At 37.5% G+C, this 24,762-nt stretch overlaps 1 protein-coding gene across 1 annotated transcript; it reads right to left on the reverse strand.

Annotated features, from left to right (window-relative positions):
* Positions 1-251: 251 nt before the first annotated feature.
* Positions 252-22,042, reverse strand: NUFIP2 (nuclear FMR1 interacting protein 2). The gene is made up of 4 exons (XM_054573240.1): positions 21,679-22,042; positions 15,250-16,977; positions 4,014-4,046; positions 252-2,064 (listed from the first exon to the last, which is right to left on the reverse strand). The coding sequence occupies exons 1-4, from the start codon at positions 21,956-21,958 to the stop codon at positions 2,012-2,014; spliced, it is 2,094 nt and encodes a 697-aa protein (XP_054429215.1). The 5' UTR covers positions 21,959-22,042; the 3' UTR covers positions 252-2,011.
* Between the last annotated feature and the right edge of the window lie 2,720 nt (positions 22,043-24,762).

A 24,762-nucleotide genomic window follows, 5' to 3' on the forward strand; every position in this document is an offset into this window, starting at 1 on the left:
ACAAGGCAGACTAAATGCAGGGCACATCTGTAAACATATTATACATTTGAAAATTACAATATCAGTAAAAGTGATACAGTTTACAGGTGAAATGAAACTATCTGGAACTGGCCTACCACAAGTTTCTGAACCTGGACTGATACAATAAGTTATTTTATATATATATATATATATATATATATATATATATATATATATATATACATACATATATATATATATATACACACACATACACACATACACACACACACACATATATATATATAATGTATAAAAAGTTTCGTTTACATCAAGTGGAATTGGCAATCCATGCTTATACTTTTAAAATTTAAGCAGGGCAGAAATCCAGACTATAAAGATATTTATTCTGTTGAGTCCAACAGCTTCTTTCAGAAACTACTTGTTAAAAGCCTCAGTCAACAAAACAAGGAAATTCATCCATATTATAGTTGCTAAAAACTGGTCATCCCTTAAGCAAAGGGGATCCAGTCTACTTTTATTAGAAGACTATACCTCTCTATAGAAATGCCCTGCTATTTTAACCTGTATTTGACATACATGGATATACTAATTTCTGTGTGTGTAATGTGATGCTATGTCAGGCCAGAGAACTTGTTTTTATGCCACTAACATCACCCAATCTTAAATTGGACCCTTTGTTTCTGCACACACACACAAAACTTATTTTAGCATGCTATATACAAGCTGCAGTGCAACAGGATGGCAATGTGATGGTAAGACAGGGCTAATGCTCTTCTCTGCCCATAAGAAAATTTCCAGAATTTCACATTATTTTCCTTTAAAAACCCATTTTGCTCTAGTAATAAAATATATTTATTAAGATATAATTAGAAGCTAATAAGCTCAAAGTATAGTTTGCATGAAAACACATTTCTATTGGCAAGGTTTATTACCTTCTCACTGGCTAAAAACATAAAAAGTTTTATAGTTTTCATGGAATTTTTTCTTCCCCTTTTAGATATTTCTGAGAAATTAGAATTTACAAAAATTACAGAAGTTTCTCTTTAGATGTTGGATGGAAAACAAGGAAAACAGCACATTTAGTGTTAGTGACAGAGAGCAAGTCTGGAGCACCTACAGTTGAAAAGCAGAATATATTTTTGCTCCCACTTACACAATTACATTAAAAGATGGGCACAGGAGTATTTTTCCATATTAAATATCTAAAGCCAATTGTTTGTTCTGTAACTTTTCTTTAACTGACACTCATGGATTCTTCACTTGTTAAAGTCCAATATGTAACCGAAGCCAAGTGAACTATGTACCACCAGCTATTCCAGAACTGTAGAACTTCAATGCCCTCCCCTATCCCTATCCCACAAAAAAAATAAAAGAAAGAAAATATTTCCCCAACACCCCACAGAGGTTGCTTAACTCGTGGCAAGACATGCAAATCATATTCGCTAAAAAAATACACCCCTGCAAACTTCAAGGCATTTATCCAGCATTCTTGCAGGGCTCAAAGTATAACCAAAAGATTAAGGGAGGAGTGGGGGAAAATGTTGAATCATTCTGGGTTCCCTGTGATTAGTGTATCACTTTAGTCACAGAACAAGATACAGAGATCTCTTAAGTGGATTGGCCTTTCCAGTGGGTCATTCGTTGCCCAAGTTGATGACAGCAGGAACTTTAGAACCACGCTTGTTAACAAGTCTGTATTCATTAATCACTTGCATTCACACTTAAAAACAAAAACTAACATAAGAAAAAAGAAAAAAAACTATTCAGTACCGGAGATTAAATAACCATGTATAGTCTCTTGAAATAAATTTGATTCCTTAAGAAGTCTAATTACTTTCAGTTGCCTTTTTTTAAATAACTATATATATATATATATATGTATATATATATATTTGTATATATTATCCTGTGATTCTACTTATGGTTCCTCTGCTGCGCTGAAGATCTAGGAGCATAAAAGCCTTGTGTCCCCCATGAACGGTGGCTCTAATGCTGCAGAAAGGTTACAAAGAGGCAGTCTGGTCCTTCATTGATCTGGACTATCCATGGCTTCATTGTAAGTGATTATCCTTTTGGGATCTGGAAGGAAGGTTAAAAATAAATAAATACATACATATATACATAAAAATATGGTATGGATTTTCAAATGCCAATGTTCCAATAATAAATCCAAAATAACCATCATTTAAACTGCCCCTCATTTTAATGAAATTACAATTTAAAAGCCAGTTCCTCTTGTTATTAACACATGCATGATCCACTTTTTCTCAACTCAACAGTTCAGCATCCCAATGGATTCCCAGCAACAGGGTCCTCTAACCAATGAGCACCTGAACGCCTACAGATTAGAGTTAAATTCAATTAACAAGGGCTTTATGTGTTGTTCCTGATTATAAAAGTAGTACATTTGGGAAAAAACAGACAGAAAAAGGCTTAAACTGTCAATAATCCACTACTAACATAAACACTTGGATTTGTTTTCTTCTGTTTTTCTCAGAAAAATGAAGTCAAATTTTATTTTAACCAGCATGGACTGTCTATAGTAAGAAATTGTTCAAGTAACACCTAGCACAAAAAACTTCAAGTTGTGAGTTTGGCAAAACTGCTTGCTGAGTTCTACTCATGGCCTAAATCTATGGATCTGCTGGGTTCAAAGTATAAAACAGAATGTGTCTGGGCAAAGACGCCAGTGTTACTCTGAATTCCTATTATTTAGCTGTATGCTCCCCTCTTCTAAGAGGCAATGATTTTATTATATACTATTTCTACCTACCACAGTAACTTTTTAAAGTATATGTGCTTTAATAAAAAACAGAAAACCAATAAAACCTGTCACCTAATGGAAAAGGCCTGAAAATAATACTGAAAAACTCAAGATCACCTCAGCTTAAGTCATTCTAATTTAGCCCAGAGTTAGTATAATATTCTTTCTAGGACTCCAAAGGCCATCCACCAGCAACCTGCCATGAAAATAACGCTCATTCTTAACAGTTAAAAATAGTTTACAGTGAAAACAGAGGTCTACTTTTGCAGGGCATATTGTTAGCCTACCCTTTATGGAAAAAGATACACAGAAAGCAACTCAAAATAGTTTAAAAGCTTGCTAGTTGTCTTTAGGCTACCTGCGTGAGACAAAAAAGATCGGGCCTAAGTACAAGAGTGAGGTGGAAGAAGGAGCAGTGTTTGTAATTCAGGGAAACTTACATTCTAGCCCTGCCACTTTCTAGCTTATATAGTAACCTCTCTGGGTCTCAGTTTCCTAATTCATAAAGTAAGACAAAAGAGAATTTGTAACATTCTTCAAGTTCTGAAATTCTAGGAATTTTACATTCATCTGAAAGTGAGATACAATTCAGTTACAGGGTTCTGAAACCCAAACCTATTAGTGACTAGTTATCTAAATCAAAACTCTCACTTTATTTCAGTTATTCCACAACTACTGTATTTTCATACATTTGGAAAGAAAGCACATAATAATTAGGATAACCAATTTCAATTTTATGAACATTTAAATAACCCAGATATGGATTAGCCCGTCCCTCTGCCCTCCTGCTATTCACATCTTGTTTATGGGGATGAAAGAAGGTTATTTGCTATCCTTTAGACTTCTAACCATTTTCAGAAAATACACAGCCCAAGTAAGGTTTCTAAAACAGAAAATGTTTTTTTGAACTATAAATTTTGGTTCTTAGGCTACCCCCCTTGTCTATCACACAAGATAAAGACTGACTGTAAGTGGAAACACTTATTCATGTTTGTTTCCTAGATTAAAAATATTTATGGTCTGCCTTACTTCCATAATCAAGGGCAAAAGAAAATATTCATGTTCTTCACCTAGCAGGTAAGTCAAGTGTTGCCCAATTCTTAGTAGTCCTGGTGTGATAGCTTATGCCTTTTGACTGTAGTTATTAAATAACTCAAAATACAAAGTTTATTTATTTGGTAGGCCACTCTTCATGCCATTCCCACCCCAAAATATGGTAGTTAGTGATTGATACTAACATTTCTGGTAAGCTAAACATTCTTACCTTGCTTCTGCAAATTCCAAACAGATTCCATTTCTGCAAAGGGGAAAAGAAAAGGATTATTTTACACACTAAGTTTTGTATAGCACAGTTTAAAGTTATGCTTTTCACTTTGAGTCTAAAATAACTAGACTGATTATTGCTGGACTGGAAGTAGAGTAGAAATAGCATAGCTCTATAAAGCTCAGACAAAACGACTCATTTTTCTGTAATTGTGAAGCATGTCATTCAGATAGCCTTAAGTGTTGATCACAGTAAGTCAATTCTTGTCTGAAATCAAACTGACAAGAGAAATCTGTCTGTATAAGTAGCAAAGATATCAAACTTCAGATAAAATGATATTTCTTGTAATAGGTCATAGTTATTTAAAAAAACAAGTATTTTTTGGCAACCCATCACCTCTCGTTGCCAAAGTCTTCTGAATGAAGCATTCATAAAATCTGATTAATTAAGCTTGATACTTAAAATGCAGTATTAAAACTTTACTCTTGCTATAGGCAAATAGTTCTATTCTTTAAACCACACCTACCATATGGCCAAAATGCCTATCCATACCTGTTTATTAATAATGCACAATCCTTATTTGCTCCAATGCCATCGAAATGTGATAAACCTACAATGTGTTCACTTTGATATCTTACAGTAAGGGAAATATGTAAATGACCAAAGTATAGTGACATACAGAAAGAAGGCAAAAGCTCCACATGTAAGCATACTAGAAATCTTCACAGAAGGGATATCTGAAGTCTTGATGAATAAGACAGTAGATGATTATTGCATCACAAAAACCTAAGGTCCTAAGAATAGGACCTTGAAAGGAAATACTCTACTAGGAGATTAATGTAAACAAAAACTACTTAGAAACAGAAATGAGCCATAACTAACACAGGGAATAAGTGCTCTCCATGTGGCCATATAACTACCATTTAAGAAAAAACAAAATGGTGATTTTATGCTGTGTAACTGGATTCTGTGTAATTGCTTCCTATATTTATCAGCAACCAATTACTGTTAAACAAAAACAAAACTGGAGTTCACTAAGATAGGATATACCTGGACATGGGTTACAGTTAAGATACAACATAATCCTTTCCCAGGGTTAAAATAGATTAATAGATCTAAAATTATTTTTTGTTTTATGAGTATGGATGGGGTCAAGGAATAGGCAGGGGCTGGGGAATCACACTCTCCCTGCCCAATCAAACTTACTTCTAAAAAACTGCTAGATTTTTTGGAAAATTTGTCATAATTGAATATTTGGAGAAAGAGGTTAATTATCCAAATGATCAAAGTCCAGATAAAATACCATTAAAGTACCATTAAACACAGCAATTCTCTCATTAAACAAAATCTATGAAATAGAACTGCCAGGCAGATGTCCATCCATAGATTGACAGGAAAATCTCCATATTCTAGGAGGCCTAAGAAGGAGAGAGAATTGTAACCAATCTAAACTGGAAAAAGGGAAGATACATCATGAAGGGAATTCTAGTCATGGTGCTTATATTCATCACTCCAAAATAATTTCTAATTCCATTAGTTTCAAACAATCAGGAATAGCTGAAGTAGTTATTAGATATGTTACCCTACAAATTACTGCGTTTCAGAGTAGCCTATTTTAAGAAACCCAAAGAAACACTTCCTTGATTGACCTGACTACAAAAAAATTAACCCAACACAATGAACTTTTCTTTGGTGAAAAGTACAAAAGCTTCACATATTGCAACAAGTAAATTCCTGAGTTCTGTAATGCTCATTATTTTAAGTTTGCTTAATGCAAAGACAAATCTACATTTAGTCATATACTGAGGGGGAAAAAATAATAAACTTTTCATTTAACCCTACCACTACAAACCTCAACCTTCCCCTGCCTCATTTCGGGGCAGTAGGGGAGGGGATGGACTTCACTCAAGAGTCATAGAAGCAACTGTACTACTTTAAAGCAAAGCAAACATACTAATTTTAGAATAAAAATGAGTAACTACAGTTGGCCCTTGGAACATGGGTATTAGGGACACCAACCCCCTATGCAGTCAAAAATCTAAGTATACCGTTTGACTCCCCCAAAACTTAGGTTGTTCTTTAGTATCCACAGGTGATTAGTTCCAGGACCCCACCAGATACCAAAATCCATGGATGCTCAAGACCCCTATATAAAAATGGCATGTATCTATACATATAGTTAGCCCTCTGCATTCAAACCCATGTCATTCAATATCAACTGTTTTGCCAAAAACCCAATTTCTTTAATGGATTAAAGACATTTCCTTAGCTTAACTAGAACATTAATATTATAGATTGATTTTAAATGATTTCTGGTAAGAAATTTTTATATCCTTAACTATGGACTCTGGAGTAGTAAATGTAATCATGACTTTTGAGGAAAACGGGAAGTATGACCAAGAAAAAATTAGCCATGGGCCAGCCTAGCTTCTACCCAAGAAATAAATCAGCAAGTCCCCTTCTTGTTATTTAATATTTACTTCTATAACTAGTAGCAACTGGGTTACCTTGATTAGAACTGTAAAGTTTCCATGAAACCCTAACAAAGTTAAGGTCAAAAAGAAATGAAAATCAGTATCATTTGCATGATTATATGTCATGCTTAAACAACCCTATTAAAACCAACAAGCCAGGCTATGGAACACATAGAAAGTAGTGAATTCTATTTTGCCCTCTTTTAGAAGCTACAAAAATCTTGATTCAGATTCTAAATATGAAATGAGTTACTTTGTGTAATTTTATCTCACTATCAGGAGAAGCTAAACAGATGAATAGTATAAAGGCTACAGACAGCACATTAAAGTATACAAAATCATAACAGTAATAAATTTTTTTTACTGTTAATACCTCTCTCTCTCTCTCTCTCTCTCTCTCTCACACACACACACACACACACACACACACACACACACACACACACACACACACACACACAGAGTCTTTAACCTTCCAGTTCTTTTTAAAGACTGATCATAACACCTAATTATGCAAATAGTTACTGAGAAATGGCCACAGGGCTAAATCTGCTAACCTAGGTAAAGGGTTCTGCTCTTAAAATACACCAAGATAGGCAACTGTGTTAAAATTCTGTAATTTAGACTACCATCCAAATTTGAAATTTTACTATATCAAAATTTTCCAACACTTGTTATGCCCGTCTCAAATAAAGAAAATTTAGCATTCAATTTTCAAAAGCAGACTACTTTGCACATACACATCACAATGCTTCCTGTAGTAAATGTCTAATTAACTGTAAATTCTTAATTCCAAATGGGTTAAAAAATATTATTTAGGGACTGAGGATACAGATTCAAAAACAGAAAGGCTCTGTCTTTGTAAGCATAACAGAGTAGGTAGCTTTTCTAGGTAGATGCAATAGCATGAATAAAGCTTGGTGGTATTAAAAATGTGCTTAAGCAGGGGTCTGCAAAGTGGGTGCTAACCACCACCTGTTTTAAAAAAAAAGTTTTATTGGAACAGAGTCACACCCATTGTATATATTATCTATGGCTGCTTTTGTGCACCAAGCAGAATCAAGAATCCAGTAACTGCAACAAAGACCCTATGGCTCACAAGCCTAAAATATTTACTATCTGATGCTTTATACATATAGTTTATACATACACATATAGTTTGCTGACCCATGCTTTAGTGGTCACAAATAACTTATTAAGGTTGAAGAGTCACTACTAATAGGAAAATGTTTAGACAAAGTGATAAAAAGACTTAGACAAAGAACAGTATTCAGGGAACAGGGCTGACTGTCACTAAGATTTTAGAGAAAGAAAAATGCTTTTCTGCTATTCAGGGGATAGAGCAGAGAGGCAAATATGAAGTTAAGTTTATTATTTAATCATATAGGTGAAGGGAAGCCACTGAAGAAATCGATGTTTATTGTACTAAATATTAGTAATGATTCCAAGGGAGCTGAAGAGAATGGATAACGGCACAAAGGGCTCCGTAAATGTTACTGTAAAAAATAAAGAAATAGGACAGTCGTATTAGAGATGGAAAAGAAAATGATACCAGAAAGGTTATACTGAGGATATAGAAAGTAGGAGAATGGGTACAATTAAGGAAATGCAAACTTTAGGGAGCATTAAACTACCACAATTCTTAAGCAAAGATAAGACACTTTGAACTTTTTAGTCACTTATTCCTTTTTCTCTAGCCCAATGCCACTGCCCTGGCTCAAGGAGTGGTATCTTATGAACATTTCTGAACTTGTCTTTAAAATGGCCTCTTTTGCTAGTAATTGAGCCTCACTTTCTCTCTTCTATACCACAGCTATCACTCTCTTCCTTTAAAAATATAAATCTGAAAGTGAGCACAATGCTCAAAACATTTCAGTGGATTCTTACTATCAACAGGAAGATTGGATCTGTGTCTTCTGTAAAATTTATTCCTAGCATTTGACAAAGTGGCTGGTACATTTATAAACTACTTGAGTAAGATTTTTAACCTTGCACCATTCACCTTCCTTGAAACAAACTGAATAACCAGCAATCTTCAAACTCTATTCCATTTCCTCTACCTGAAATAGTCTGACTCACCATGTACAATAAGCCAACTTCCACTTGTTTTTTGAATCATTCCCTAGATCTCAACCCCACTACCCACCTTAGAGATTTTTCTATGTTCCAACTGCATTTTACATTTTATTCTACAAAGCTATCACACCAGTAATATTTGTTTCCATGTGCTTCCCTATAAGAGGTCCTTAATGACGTGAACCCTTTCTTTTCATCTGCTTTCCACCATTGCTTTGCACAGTGCTTGGTGCAAAAAATTATTTGAATGAAATACTACTAATAAATCAGTCAGGAACATAACAAAGTGGTATTAGGTAGACCCATTTGAAACTGCTGATATTCAACCTTCTCTACCTACAAAACCAGCAATTTCACATGGTACAACCAAATAGGTTCAGTTCTTCAAAGAAAAAACCTGTGAATCTAAGAGGATTAAAGCCAACCAGACTTTTTTTTTTTTTTTTGGCCTTTAAAATTAAATACATTTAAAAAGTTTAAACACTTAAAAAACAACAACCGATAATGGCTTCCCCCACCCCTATAAAGAAAATACATCAAATATAAGGCCAAACAAGCTGATTCCCACAATTGAGAGTCCCTAGACCAATTTATCACTAATCACGCCTTTCAACCTTTTATTAAGCCATTTGTACATCACATTCTGTAAAATTCAGCAAGATGGAGACATAAAACTTAAATTCTGCTTTTTCCCCCCTCCTAATTCAGTTTTGCCCATCTTTTGATGATTACTGGGGCTCTCCCAACATCATGTTTTGCTATTCTATTTCCTCTTTCTGAACAAGCCCACAGTACCTGCCTATTCTTTTGCAAAGTCTGTCAGAAATTTCTCCCCACCTTTTTTCCATTTTGACTACACCCACAGAGAAATGCAGCATGTTTTCAAGCAAATTTGATTAATATAGTTAGAAGTCACCATCTTTTCAGTAGATGTTTAAACTCTTCAGTGTATTGGTTTCAATCCTGTATTCCCAATTTGGAGCTACATCAAACCAAACTAAACAGAATTGTCTGGTCCACCTCTATATACACTTAGAGCTCAAGGGTTTATTTGGTTTTGTTTTTTGCTAATTTCTACTGTTACACATATTCTAACCTGGTTTATTTTTAAAAGCAAAATATCAAATTCAAGTTACTTGAAATGAAACTGCTACTACAATGATAGTAATAGACAATTTGTTTTTATAGCATAAGTAGATGGTTACTTCTCTCAGCCTCAGAACTTAAGCTAATGAAATCGGGGAGTTAAATTTTAGCTTCTACAAATTCCTTACAAGCTACCTTTCAGACCAATACCAAAGTAAATTCATCACTGCACTCATAAAGCAGACTTAATGAGAAATCAAACACCCAGTATGGATGCTAAAATGGCATTCATTGTGGGGGAAAAAGGGATTTTATACCATCATAAAAATTACTTGTTATATACAAATGTGTCTCACAGAGAGAGAAGAAAAAAAGGACCTCCCCAAATCTAGGAAATATAACCAGGACTGAGACCAAAGTCAAACCTGCATGTAAGAAGGTTATTAGGAAAATATTAACAATCTCTAATATTAAACAATCTTTAATGTTTACAAATATTAAATGTATTTTCTAATAAGATTATTAGACAGCTGGAGGGATTCATGGAACAATTTTTATAAAATGAAATAAAGGTGAAAATACTTATTAAGCATTGCGTTAAAAGGAGAAAATTTAACATAAAGATCCTCCAGTGAACAAATGTCTAAACTGTATGCCCAGTCCCCATCAGTTTTATGGATCAATTAACCATACTTTGTCTCTTCATATCCTGTTGACCAACTCCTGCAGATGTAAAAATATTTACCAGTTCCCTCACGGCCTTATCCAACCTAAACTATTTTTTTTTTTTAAAGATTCTCTTTATTTTTATTTTTAAGAGAGAAGTGAAGAAGGAGGGGAGAAAGGGAAGGAGAGAAACATCAATTGGTTGCCTCTCGCAAGCCCCCAAATGGGGACCTGGCCCAAAACTCAGGCATATGCCCTGTGACCAGGAATCAAACAGGTGACCTTTCAGTTCACAGGTCAGCGCTCAATCCAATAAATTACACCAGCCAAGGCCAACCTAAAAACTTTTTTAAAATAAATAAAATAAATAAATATTTATCACTTATTCGGTGATAAATAATACATTCACCTGACTATAAATACAAAGGGAAAACTATTATTTCTCTGCCCGGACTATTCCAAGATACTAACTGACCTACTCCTAGTCACCAGAAAACAAGCTTCCAACCTACACTACAAAACTGGTGTCAACATTCATTTATCTGAACACAGAGCTACAAGTCAACTGCTAAATACCAACTCAATTTTTAAATCTTGAGTATAATCTGACAGTATTAAAAAAACCTGATATATTTTATAAAATCAGGAAACTCAGGCTTAAAAATGACAAGCGATTTGCCCAAGTACACAGGCACTGGAAAGAGCTGCATTAAAACCTGTCTTCTATCACTTAAATTACTTCCATCCCACCAGCTTATTTCCCTGATTCAGTGACACCCCCATCTCCAGACTGAAATCAGAAACCTCCATGATCTGGCAGAAACTTACCTTCCTTCTCTTTTATTACCCATCAGCCCATCCAAAGTGGATCCCTTTCAATATTTACATTTCCTCATGATTGTCCAACTTCCGTACTATCTTCCTCTTCCCTGTATTTCCATGTCAAAAATGTTCCCTCTATCAAAACCCCGTTTAAAGGCTGCTGACACCATGAAAACATACTGTACATTTACTCTTTCTACCTTTATTCCATTAAATTCTCTCTTCATTGAAATCTCCTAATCATTTGTATCTGTCTTCTGACATTTAAAATCTTACCGTAACAACTTGTTTTTGTTTCCTCCTCTACTTGATTAAGTTCTTTAAAGGAAAATACCCTATCAAAGTCTTCCATAACTAAGCAAAGTACTTCGTCTATGGTAGGTACGGTACATCATAAGAGAAAGAAAAACATACACAAATTATTGTTCAGCTCCTGAGTAGTACAGAAAAAACTGGCAAATAGTACAGAAAACTGTGACAGGAGAAAAAAAAGAATTAATGTGAGGAAAGTTCTCTAGACCCATAGTTCCCAATCCTAGCTGACAATTAGAAACCACCTCTGAATTAAAATTTTTATTCCAGGGCTTAGCCCAGATCTAGTAAATCATATCACTTATGCCAATAACCTGCCACCTGTGCAGGCAATAGAGAAATTTTTAAAATTTCATGTAACAGCTTAGGGTTGTCTCAGGGATATTTTATCCTGGATAGCATTCATAATGACTCATACCAAACATAAAGGATTAAATCTTATTCTATTCATCTCCTCTGAATCTCCATGTGCTGGGTAAAATTTACCTTATCAAATTATTTTTTAATAAATATTCCAGAAGTCAGCATTTTAAATGCTTGATATCCTTGAGTTCAATATTAGCCAGGCAAGATAAATCAACACTGACTAGACACACAACTCATACCAAGGTACCACATTTCAACAGACTTGGCTTCAAATGACTCAGACCATTTCAAAACCAAAGAGTCACCTTACAAAGTTAGGATCCAATGTTTTAAGTCTTTGACAACAAATCAAAGAATTCTACTAAACTAAGAATTCTGAGTAACTACTCTGAAGGAGACAACAGTTATGTCCTAGGTACGTACATCAAAAAATCATCACTCTAACTCAAAGTATCGACTAGTACGATGTTAAACCTAAAATTTACTTTTAAAATTCTCTACCAGAAAAAAAAAAAAGTAAAGGTGGATAGGTGAAACAAGAATGACAATATCCAAGCTAGATGCTGTATACTTTGGAGTTCATTATAGTATTGGCTCCATTTTTATGTATACTTAAACTTTTTCATAATCAATTTTGGAGTTCATTATAGTATTGGCTCCATTTTTATGTATACTTAAACTTTTTCATAATCAATTTAAAAAGATAACACTTTATTAAAGTTCTGCTTCTTTAGCATCACTTTAGATAAACAGGAAAAGAGGACCTACCTCTCATCTTAAATATTGATACATACTGCTATGTAATGGTACTATATGTCCCCAGATAAGAGAAAGATTAGTAGTCTTACTTCTTAAGAAATGTTAGTAGCATAATATATACAAAAAACTAAAAGGAAAATATCCCCTAAACCAGAATTCTCATCAATCTCTCTTTTTTTTAACAAAAAATCTCCTCAAATGCATCTTCATTTCCCATCCTCAATTGTACTGAGCACTCAGATTTTTAAAAATCTGAAGTACTACCCTGGCCAGGTGGCTTGTTTGATGGGAGTGTTGTCCCAAAAGGTTGCAGGTTCAATCCCTGGTCAGGGCACATATTGGCAGGCAACCCATCAATGTGTCTCTCTCTAAAATCAGTAAAAAAAATATCCTCTGGTGAAGATTTTTTAAAATGTAAAAATAAATAAAAAATTTAAATATGGAGTACTTCTAAGTCTGCAGTAATTAAGGTTTAATCTAAAACATGCACCACTCCCACCAACTGACATAACACACCCTACCTATTACTTCCGAACACAGTTGTTGAAGGGCTTATTTTTGAAGTTAGGAGGTATACCTAGAATTTCCAATTCTAACTTCAAAACACTTAGTAAGAGATTACTTTTGAACATTTGAAAACTACATTAAAGGACAAAGGAAAATACAGGTGCTTTTTTAAAGGCTATTCCAATAAGCCCAACTGATTATTACTTCTTTTAGGGTTTAAGAAAACTTAAAAAAAAAAAAAAAGGCAAGCCTTCACTTATGAAGATCCTCAGATCTTCAAAAATTTGTGATTCAAAACAAAACAAAACAAAACAAAAAAAGGAAATTAGTAGTGACCTAACAGACAGCCTAATCTACATTTGGCAAGAATTCAAAGAACCTGCCACTTGGGGACCTAATTGGACAGAATACTGCATATCATTCAAGGGAAAAAAACAATTTATACCAATTTAATCTCAATGATGCCCGACTACAAAACTCAAAACGACACACTTTACTAAAGCAAATCTTTCAGTAACACCAGACAAACTAAATATAACTGCATCCATGTAGGGGCATCTTGTTTATATATAAATACCACTGATTTCATATTTAGTTAGAATACCTGTAAATAAAAGTGAGTTAATCCTCCCATTTTTAAAAGGCCTGCAGTTTTCTATAATAAAAATCATACAATACCATCAACCATTAGAGACAACTTATCCCAGAATTTTTTGCAAGTTGTGGGAGACTACCCAACCAGATACCCTCAGGCTTACACAAGACCACCAGGACAAAATACTTTGGTAGATTTTCCAAGCAATGATCTCCAAAAGGCAGATGGCACAGAAAATAACACCAGAAACACCCAACTCCCTGGCAGAATTTAACTTAAAATTAACCACATGTCTTAAGAAACTAAGCATTTATTTCCCCCCTCCAACTTTCCTAAAAACATACAGATCCTGGTTAACTTGTATTTACTTCCAAAGAGTAGTGCTGGATAAAAGTGAAGACATAATTTTACCTGCCAAGATTTCTACTTCTCAACCCCTATAAGGCAATTTTACTTCCATTTTTAAAAAAGAAAAATAGAAAAAGGGCATCTGTTTATTTCAGTAATTGTCTTCCAGTTGGCAGATAAGGAGAGATATGCAGACTAGGTAATCTGCTTAAAAGTCACATAAATAACTTTGTTATTCATCTCTGAGGCAGTGATTTCTTCCAGGGAGAATATGGTAATTACCGCACCCCCACTATATGATATGCTGCCCCTGCCCTGCAGTTGGCAAGTGACTACCTAAATGAGTCACTGTTAAAAATGGAAATGTGCACGAAACTAACATTGTATGCCAACAATAACTGGAAAATAAATCAACTTTTAAAAAATAAATTTTAATGGGAGTCTCAGTATATATTAGATGTGTGTGTGCATGCATGGGGTATGCATTTGCTGGAGGAGGAGGGCAAGACTGGAAAACCACAGTTTAAAAGCACTGAGGTTGTAAACTTCATCAAAGCTCATTATTAGCTTTGTGGATTTAAATGAACCCATTTACGCCACACCGCAGATTTTCCTGTAAGACATAAATAACTATATTCTAAGAAAGATATTAGCAGGAAACTTGAAAGATATCTGGTTCCTTTATAACACGGACTTCGGGGCTATGAAAGTACAGCCGCCTAAGAGCCTGGTCCCTTCCTACAATGTTTAACAGTGATTACCATTATCCTTCATTTAAATTATTTTCTAGTTGCCATTCAGTACATACTATTCCTACTCGTTAAGCAAATTACAACTATCAAGTGAGCTCACTAATAAAGAAGCATATGATGCTTCTTTAAAAGTTTAAATCAACTTTTAAGAGTGTTCAAGAGAAAATATAACATCATCCCTTTAGGCATTCCTCTTTATTCTTTGTACCAGGAAGGAGGTCAATTATACTTGTCTATATAAATAAATTCTTTTAAGTTGGAAAGTGAGCATTCCTTCTAAATTTTAACCGTACTATCTCCAAAGACCCTGAAGTAGTTTGTTATCACCTGCCTATCCACATTATCATTCTCAACTAAGTTCTAAAATTCTTAAAAGAACTCATAATTTCCCAAATTCACCCATAATACAACAGCTAATAAATACGTATTAAATTGACCAGTAAGAATCTTTGTATAGGAAATAAATGATTTACCTTTAGTGTGATATACAATAGCAGCCCTCAGGTCAAAAGAACCCCAGCTATCATTCCTTTCTAGGCCTCTCTGGTATCTCTGTTCTTTGGCGGAGCCCAACAAAGTGTTCGTAGGAGACGCCAGAGGATTTTGATTTTCTATCTCGTAGTCCTTTGAGAGAAATACTAAAGCACCTTGACTACTGGTGTCTGCTTTTTGCAGGTCACCTATATGACTGGGTTCCAAGGATAAGGCTCCACTCTCACTAGTAGTCCCAGATTTTAGAATGCTACCCAGAACTTGAGGACTAGTCCGTTTTTCCAGCTCATAAGCCTTGGGAAACACAGGATGCTCAGTTCCTGAGGGGATTATTTCAGCACCCTGTGAAACCAAAGTGGCAGGATATTCCCCTTGAAATGTCACCTCCATCACTTTATGATCTGATGACTTCCCAATAACAGTCTCAGGGCCAGCACTGGGCTCATTTATAAATGATAAACCCCACTGATTCTGGAAGATATCCCCCAGGTTTTGCTGATCTGTCTGAGAGGGTAGATCCACTTGTGCTGTGCTCAACAGCACAGTTTGCATATTTGAAGGGTAGATAAAAAGGCTAGACTTAATTTGTTCAACAGCTGCTGAAGTGAGACTCTTGTCCTGGAGAACTGAATCAGTTCCAGACGAGATAGGTGTTAGAGTATTAGCAGCAGTAGTTAGCAGTGGCTGACCCCCTGGAGAATACACGCTTGCATCAGTCCCTGCTAAAACAGGCCCATTAGAAAAGGAGGCCGAAGTAACAGATTTCAGCGCTGACATAGGGACCTGGGATAATCGACTTGAAGACTGGGTCTGAGTTTCCCCAGTAGATGACGACGAAGAGGATGAAGATGAAGATGGCGACACAGAAGAGTTCTGTACAGTTTTGTTGAGGTTTTCCTTAACTTTGCTTGCATAACTTATTTTAGGAACTATTTTAGCACTGCTATTGTCCACTGGAAAAACTGGGGGTGGTTTAAATAGGGTCCACGAGTCCTCTTTGGAGGCAACAGCAGAAGCATGCTTTCCTTTGGGCCGATCATCAAACTTCTTGCTGCTCATGCCAGGTTTAATATCAGAGCTTTTCCGCAGCATATCACCCACAGCAAGTTTTCCTCGGCTTGTTCCTCCAGGCCCAGTTTCATACTTCCAAATGGGCTTTGAACCATCTACTCGATTTCCCTTTTGTTCACTGTAGTCAGGCTTGAAAGTTTCAAGTCCCTGTTTTAAGGTTGGGACACTGGTCTCTTGTTGCATTATTTTGTCCTGCACTAAATTAAGGTTTTCACATCCCTTGGCACTATTGCGCCTAGCTTTCCTTTTTTTAGGAGTGGTATATCCGCTCTCAGATCCACTACCATCATTATCTGCTCCTTTGCCCATGTAACCATTAGTAATATAGCCAGAATTATTTGTTACAACACCATTTGGAATTGCTACAGTATCACTCTTATCTACAGACTGGTTCTCTCCAGATTTATTTTCATAAGACTTTCCATTCTTTTTGTCCATACTGTTTTTCTGAATAAAATTCCTGGTTTTAATTCCTGCTTTCCCAAAGGTGCTGGACTTTACAGTCTGCTTCAGATTAGTGTCTAAAACTTGTTGGTTGCCATTGAGAACCCTGGAAATAGGGCTGGTAGCTTCATCAGAACCCAGGTTCTTTAAAGGTATTTCCCTTTCTCCAGCATTACCATTTAGTTCACCATAGCCTAGGGAGGGAAAGAAAAAAAAAGTTTTTTAAAAATTACAATATGCAAGTTACAGTAGTACTTAACATTGAAGGAATGTTTAATGTGTGCTAGACACTATGCTATGAGCTTCAGTTTTATATATTTATTACTTCACAGTTCTTTGAAAAGACTCTTGTCGACCCCATTTACAGATTAGGAAATCAACTAAGCAAGAGACAGGACTAAGCAGGGATTCAAACCAAAGTCTGAGTTCAGAAAGAACATGGCTTCTTAAGCAGTATGCCATGCCTCTCATCTAACAGAATCAACTCCCCCATCATTCTCACAAGACTGTTATAAAATTTCCTTTACAATTAAGAGCAGAGCTACCCTCTGGGCAAAATCATTATATTGATGAGAGTAATGTTAAGTATTATAGGGAAATTAAAAACTCCCCTTCTATGAAATGATAAATGACTGGCAGTACCATAAACAGCTTCTATTGCATTCTGTTAAACAAAAATATAAAACCTGTGAACTTTTTCCAAGGCAGTTAAAATTCATTTTGACATTTCCCAGACATTAGATCATACTTTTAGTATAAAACCAAAACACATACCAATATTTCTAACTCTTATATGTTTTCTTCTTATTACATTTGGGTAAACAGACTCTAAGAGAAATTAAGTTATTTGGCCAAATCAAAGTAGAAGAACTAGAAATCTGAACTACAGTCTGCATGGAACACTGTTTCCTATCATTATGTCACACTATCTAAATGATGCAGTAAAGAAATGTTTACAAACAAAACTACAATGAAAGGGGTAACTGATTTTAAAAAGTGTTATGGTATTCAAGTTTAACTTAAGATAGTCAACTGCCATAAACAACTTATTACTATAAATGTTTCAACTGAGTTAACAACACCTCCCATTTCCTAACTAGTAAAATAGTCATGTTAGTTCTATTAACATGACTATTAGTTCATCTACCTTCCTATGAAATTTCCCAAAGCATCTTGAAGTCATCAGAAATAAACAGACAACAGAGTGATATACACACACATTTACTTAAGGCAGCTTTTCAGGGAGCAGGCCTCTGACAGGTATACCAAGTAATTTGCCTCTATCACTTTCATTCATTCTCTTGTGCCTTTAGTCTGTTAAAGTTAAAAGGCACACAGCGTGTATATTTTTGTTTTGAAATTGTTTTTATTTCCAATATGATATCAATAGATATAAAACACATATAAAAGCTCTTTGCATATTTTAAGAGTATAAGAAATTCTAACATTAAAAAATGTTTGGGAACCATTGTTTTTAAAAGAGCTTCATGTGAAACAGAACGTTCTGGGAAAATTCACAACAGGGTTTACTTAATTACTCATTCTACAAAGAAAAAGGTGGGAACACTAAAATGAGCAAATAAAGGCATTTTCTTCTGTATTAACTTTCAGGAATTAGCCCAAGAAAACATACTTAAACACATAATTATTTCCTAAGAGAGGCACAAAACTTGTACCATGACAATAAATTCTGTAGAAGTTCTTAACTTCTGTAGTTATATTTCATTTTTTTGGCTGCTGAAAAATCTTGGTGGAAAAATTCTAACTACGAAACAGTAGAGATCATTGCTTAGGATGCTTTCTAAAGTGATCTTTTTTTCTTCTTTAGAAAAGCAAAAAGTCCTAATATTGAGGCTCTCAACACTTTTAACAGATTAAGTTTACCTGTGCACAACTCTAGAACAAAGAGAACCTACATATAGCATTTACCATGCTAACAGGCTAACAAAGGCTTGTACTCTTGGGCTCATTAATCATCGCTTTACATATCTCAAAGGTAAGCCGTTGAAAACATCAAAAAAATCGAATGTCCAAACTAAGCTGGACCGAAGCCAAAACTTTTAAGGGAACTAGAATAATTTTATTCTAAGAATACTAATATTTAGTGGCTCTGATATCAGAAATAACCAGTTAAAAACCAGCTCAGAAGCCAGTATGCTTCCACTTCCAAGTTTTAATGACAAAAAAATTTCTCATTTAACTAATAAAATTTTTCCCACAGTAACCTTGTCGGTGTGCCTAAGTCTACCAGAGACATTTTCTTTTTAAAATGTAGGTGCTTCAAGAAAAATGTAAACACTAAGATTACTGAGACACTCCCCCTCTCCTGCCAGTGTTCTTATTATTTAGGATTGCCATGTTAAAGAATCTAATCCTATTTCAAATGGACTCAGCAAAACTCTAGTCCTGATAAATCTAGTTTTTGGATTAGAAACAAATTACTGAGCACATTTGGCTCTCTTGCGCCCTCTTCTGGATATAGAAAAGCTGTTCCTCTTCATAGGTTTGTGAGTCTTCATAAAGGCCCACCTCAACATACTGCAGATGCATTTAAAAATCCTCCTAAGTTTTCTTAGTAAATTAGTAGTATGCACGTGGAAGCAACAGTACTGTGACCAGGCCACACATGAAAAATTGCTCATCCCAAATTGTTTATGTTCCCTCAAAACTGCTAAGCCCAGTTTCCCCTCTTTATTCCCTCCTGGAGTAAGACATACTAATTTGAAGGATACCACTTTGAATGGTTCATAGACTGTTTATGTTTAGAGAGAAGTCCTGCAGGGATATAGCAATATCTGACTGATAAAATACTGTTCAGTAACACTGTCTTATATTCCAAGCAACCATAATTAGGTGAGATTTTCTCATCTTTAAGTTGAAAAATAAACGTGAAAAAAGATACAGTACAGTTTTACAGTTTGTCTTACAGTTTTTACAGTTTCAAATCCTTTAAGATTAAACACAACACATTTATATGTTCACTTCTATTGTACACCATCAGCCGTCCCTACCACCCCCCAAAATGGAAAGTGACATTTCAATTTCAGTCTTCAAGTCACATTAAGTCTGCAATAGAAAAGTAGCTTGTTTCCTGCTCTCAGGTAACTGCAGGTATCACATCTGACATGCTGGGTTTAACATTCATTTTCTTACCATTCATTTCTCTTCGATGGATAACCATTATTTTCAAAAAAATCTTTGTGGTCATAAATGTTTATTTCTTCTCAAATGTTTTTTAAAATGACTTTTACCCGCAATTTAACGTTTGTTAAAAATAAGAGTTTGGGATCACTATCGGTTTGACAGTGGGGAAATACCTCTCCTTAAAACATGGAAAAAAGGTCTCATCCAAGGCAAGATGGTAGTAAACCTCACAGATGAGCCACCCAGGTTCACCCTTAAGGACAAGAAATAGGGGTCAAAAAAACTTGCTCTCTACCCCCATCCAATCTTTTTCAATTCTCCCTCTTCAAAAACACTATCCAAGCCACGGAGGTAAACTGCGGGAAGCGGGGGCGGGAAACGTTGAAGGGAGATAGAACAAGCTTTTCTTGTAAAAATGAGCTGCTAAAAGAAAAGGGCCCAAGTGAAAGCCTGAGAGGAGGAGTCGTGAGCGAACCTGGCAGGAGACGAGGTTCCTGTGGCAGAGAAACTCGTGACCGGGGAGCCCGGTTCGCGCTGGATACCCCACCCGGCCTAAAGGCACCGCCTCTACCCAAAATGTATGCCCCCTCCACCCCTCCAGCCCCGAGGAGCGTAGCGGACGCCGCCCGTCGTCTGCGGCCTCCTCCTCCCTTGGCCCCGCTTCGAGACCGGTTTTCCGCCCCGACCGCCTGCTCCTCACGCCGCACCGGGGAGCCGGAAACGCGGCGCCCGGCGCAGGCCGCTCCCCTCGTGGCCGTTTCCCTCCCCCACCTCTCACCCCAAGGACCCGCCCGGGGCCGCGCGGCCGCCACCGGGTTACACAACCCGGCCGGCGACTGGGGGAGGGGCGACGGCGGGCCGGGGGCGGCCGCGCCCCGGTAGTGCAAAGGGCAGAGCGATCGCGGGTGGGAATCCCAAGCCGCCCGCTCTGCCGCACCAGGTGCCCCTCGACACCCTCCCCCCCTTCAGCTCCTCTGTGGGCCGGAGTCGGTGACAGGAATCGGCTTCCAACATGGCGGACAGGAAGCGGCCCCGCGAGGAGGAGAGAACATTCCAGCCGCGCCGGCTCTGGGGGGGAGCGGGCTCGGGGCGACGGCCGCGGGAGGAACCGCGGGGACTGACTGCAGGGTCCGGTGCCCAAAAGCGGGGTCTAGGCTTGGAAATGACCGGAGACACGCGGGGCCCCAATCGCCCCCCCCCGCGACGGGAAACCCCAAGGCCACAGGTGGGCTTAGGGTAGAGGGTAAGGGAGGGCACTTCCTCAACTCAGCCCACCTACCCTGTCCTTGCTGCCTGCAATAGGGTCTCGCGACACCACCAGAGCCAGGATTCGCCAGGCCTTCCCGAGTTACACCCCGAAGGATTTTGTGGGGGCTAGGTTCACCCCAACTCAGGGATCCCAAATTAAGGTCTCCCCAGGGCCGCAGGAAGGTAAACGGGAAAAAAATAATAATGCCAGACTTGCAGGGCCAACCCTCCGGGTCTTCCTCCAGCCCGGGCGGGGGCCGGGAAGGTCACACTGGCCTAGTTGGGCCTCTCCCATGCTTACTGGAAGGAGAAGGCGCTGCAAACCCCGCAGCCCAGCCCAAGCTTTGAGAGAATGAAAGGAGGTTCCCTCAGAGTCTCAGGACAGATAGGCACACACACCCCCACACCCCTACAGGGTCCGCGCTTTCCAGATCCAGCCCCACCCCCATCTCTCCTATCCCCCACCCCCATCCCCCTTCCCCCACTCGTCCTCCCTCACAGACCTGTTTTCTTCTTCGGCGTTTCCTGGTGCTGCTGGAGGGCGTGTTTCTGCTCATGTTTCAGCGGCTTAGGCTGGGCCTTAGGGCTGCCCTCGGCTCCATGCTGCAGGTATTGATGAGGCTGCTGGTGATGGTGATGGTGATGGTGGTTGTGGCTGTGGTTGTAGTAATAATAATGGTGGTGGTGGTGCGGCTGCTGCTGCTGCTGCTGCTGGGGGTGATGGTGCGGATGGTGGTGGCTGTGATGGTGCTGAGGCTGTGACTGGCCGGGCTTCTCCTCCATTGAAAGCGACTGGGACTCCCTAGCTGAGGCTGCGGGCTGCTGCACCGTCAGGATCTGAGACTGCTTCTCTGGGCTAACTCAGTATATCTGAGCGCGTCTCGCCAGCGCACTGGTTAACCGAGTGATTTTGCGAGATTGGCAGCCTTGCTCCAGCAATCAGAAGCCACGCTGCGCCGCAGGCCCCGCCCCTAGCCCAAATCCTCTTTCCTTCCCCTTAGCCACAGCCTTCTGGCCAACGCCACTTACCCTGTGCAACCTCACAGGGCCGGGCCTTCAACGTCAGCACTATGGCTCTCTCTTCTGTCGCTTTCTGTCGTGCATCGCGCAGTCTGCGAACAGCACTTTCTACACTCCTTGCCGGCGAGCAGGCTCGTGTCGAATGTAGCAGATTCCACGGGCGATTCCACTGGCTCTGGGAGCCATCTGTTGGTTTTGCACCTCCTAGAATCTTTTGGCTTTTTTTTTTTTTTAAGTCCTTTTCCGGGTAACCATAGGGGAAGATCAGTTCCCTTTACCCTGGGACCACTAAAGGGGCAACACAAAAAGAGGAAATAAATACATTTTTAAGATTACAAGGGTTTCACAATCAGTAGATCGTTTTGTATTCTGGATTAATTTTGCTTTGTATTCATATGCTAATCTCTTCCACGAAGGGATTATAAGGTTCCACAATGGGGTATCTGTGTAATTTTCTAAAAGGGCACAAAGGGTTTAAATCACTGTTTCTTTGTAGTTGGAGGCAGTAAGAGAGGGAGGAATGAAAATCTAAAGGCTACACAAAATATTGTGTTTTTTTAATTCTGCAGGTGAGGTCAAATGTGGAACCAAGATAGATTTTAGAATATGAAGAGTTTCAAGAGTGAAAGAAGAAGGAAAAGAGCACTTTAAAAGTTACTAAATTTTGGAAAAAATTGCACTTATGGAAAATAGTGGAATTTAAATACTCTTGCATTTTGTAGTGTCGATTTAACTTATCCTGTATTATCACATCACAGCCTTATTTTAAAAAGCAAATGTTAGAGTCAGGATAGTAGTTACTTAGTAAGGACAGAAAGAATTGTGGTGGGGAGGGACATGGGGGTACCCTCTGATAATAGTTTATTTTTTGATCTAGATGGTAGTTATACAGGGGTGAGCAAAAGCAGCTTTACAGTTGTGGGTATGGTTGAGTTTATTTTTATATTATTTATTCATTATTAATCTACTTTTACCCACCCCTGTATATATTTGCTTTATAATTATTTCTTTTTTAAGAAAAATTTTTTTACTTATTTATTTTTTTAAAGAGAGAGGAGAAGGAAGGGAGAAAGAGGGAAAGAAACATCAATGTGTGGTTGCCTCTCCCCCACCCACCCCCTACCCAGGACCTGACCCACAGCCCAGGCATGTGTCCCTACTAGGAGTCAAACTGGTGACCCCTTCGTTCGCAGGCCAGCCCTCAACCCACTGAGCAACACCAGCCAGGGTGCTTTATAATTATTTCTTAAACTGTCTAAGTATGTATGTATGATACCTTTTCTTAGTACATGTTTTATTTGGGGGATTTTCTTTAATTTATGAAAAATATGTAAAATGTACCATTTTAACCATATTTAACTGTACAGCTCAGTAGCTGTAAATACATTCATATTGTTGTGCTACCATCACCACTGTCCATCTCCAGAAGCTTCTCATCATTCAAACGGAAGCTCTGTGCCCATTAAATATTAACTCCCCTTGCCCACCTCCCCATGGTCCCTCAGTATCCTCTATTCTCTTTTCTGTCTCTGTGATACTCCCTATTGTAGAATCACACATTATTTGTTCTTTTGTGTCTGACTTATTTCACATAGCATAATGTCTTCATGGTTCATCCATGTTGTATCAGAATTTCCTTCTTTTTAAGGCTGAATAATATTTCATCGCAGGTATAAGCCACATTTTGTTCATGCATTTGGAATGGACATATGGATTTTTTCCTCAATGTATATTTTATAATTTTTTAAGTGCGGCTTGAATTCTTAAAACAGGACGTTAAAGAAACAAAGACACTTAAAAGGAAGAGTCTGCATTCTGAAATCAATGGAGGTAAACACAATAGCATAATTAAAAGGTAAAAGCTTATTTCCAACAGCGAATGTCACTGAATCCAGAGAACAATGACCAGATTGTGACCTTTTCTGTATGTTGACGTTTTGTATTGCCTTGCTAATTTTTAAAGAAACATCCCTTTGTGGTGAGAGTATGTTTTACCCAATTTTGAGAGCTGAAACCCCAATAATAATATATTGCAACAAATAAGTCCTTGCCCTTGAATAGTATCCCACCACTTTCCGTTTATTAAAGAAGAAATAGAAGTGTATACAGCATTTAGTATTATACTGATAATGCTTTATATTCTTTTGCTGATTTAGACATTTAATCGGAAGTCAAGAATTCCTGAGTTCTAACTTCTCTTCTACATTTTCTACATTATGGATTTAGGCAAAATGAAAGCACTCGTTCTGAGTTTCTGACTTGTCACACCGTAGCCTGCCTTAGTTTTTTCACATACAGTTGTATGAGGTTTAGGAAACTAAGCCTTGCTCTCTGATGCTCTAGATAGTATAAATGTTGTATATGTAGTAGTATGGAGAAAGGCTTTTGATATGATGTAAGAAAAAAATGCTACTAAATTCTTTGTACACTAGGATCATAACATTGTAAAAATATAAATTTTTAATAAGTATGGAAATACGACAGTAGAATTTGTACCTTTATTTCACCTAATTTTTTAAAAATAATTTTATGTAAAACATAAACATTTGAGATTTGTCATGCATTTG

Source organism: Pteronotus mesoamericanus, unplaced genomic scaffold, assembly GCF_021234165.1.
Source record: "Pteronotus mesoamericanus isolate MK-2021 breed Mesoamerican mustached bat unplaced genomic scaffold, CSHL_Meso_final contig_246, whole genome shotgun sequence".
Lineage (NCBI taxonomy): Eukaryota > Metazoa > Chordata > Mammalia > Chiroptera > Mormoopidae > Pteronotus > Pteronotus mesoamericanus.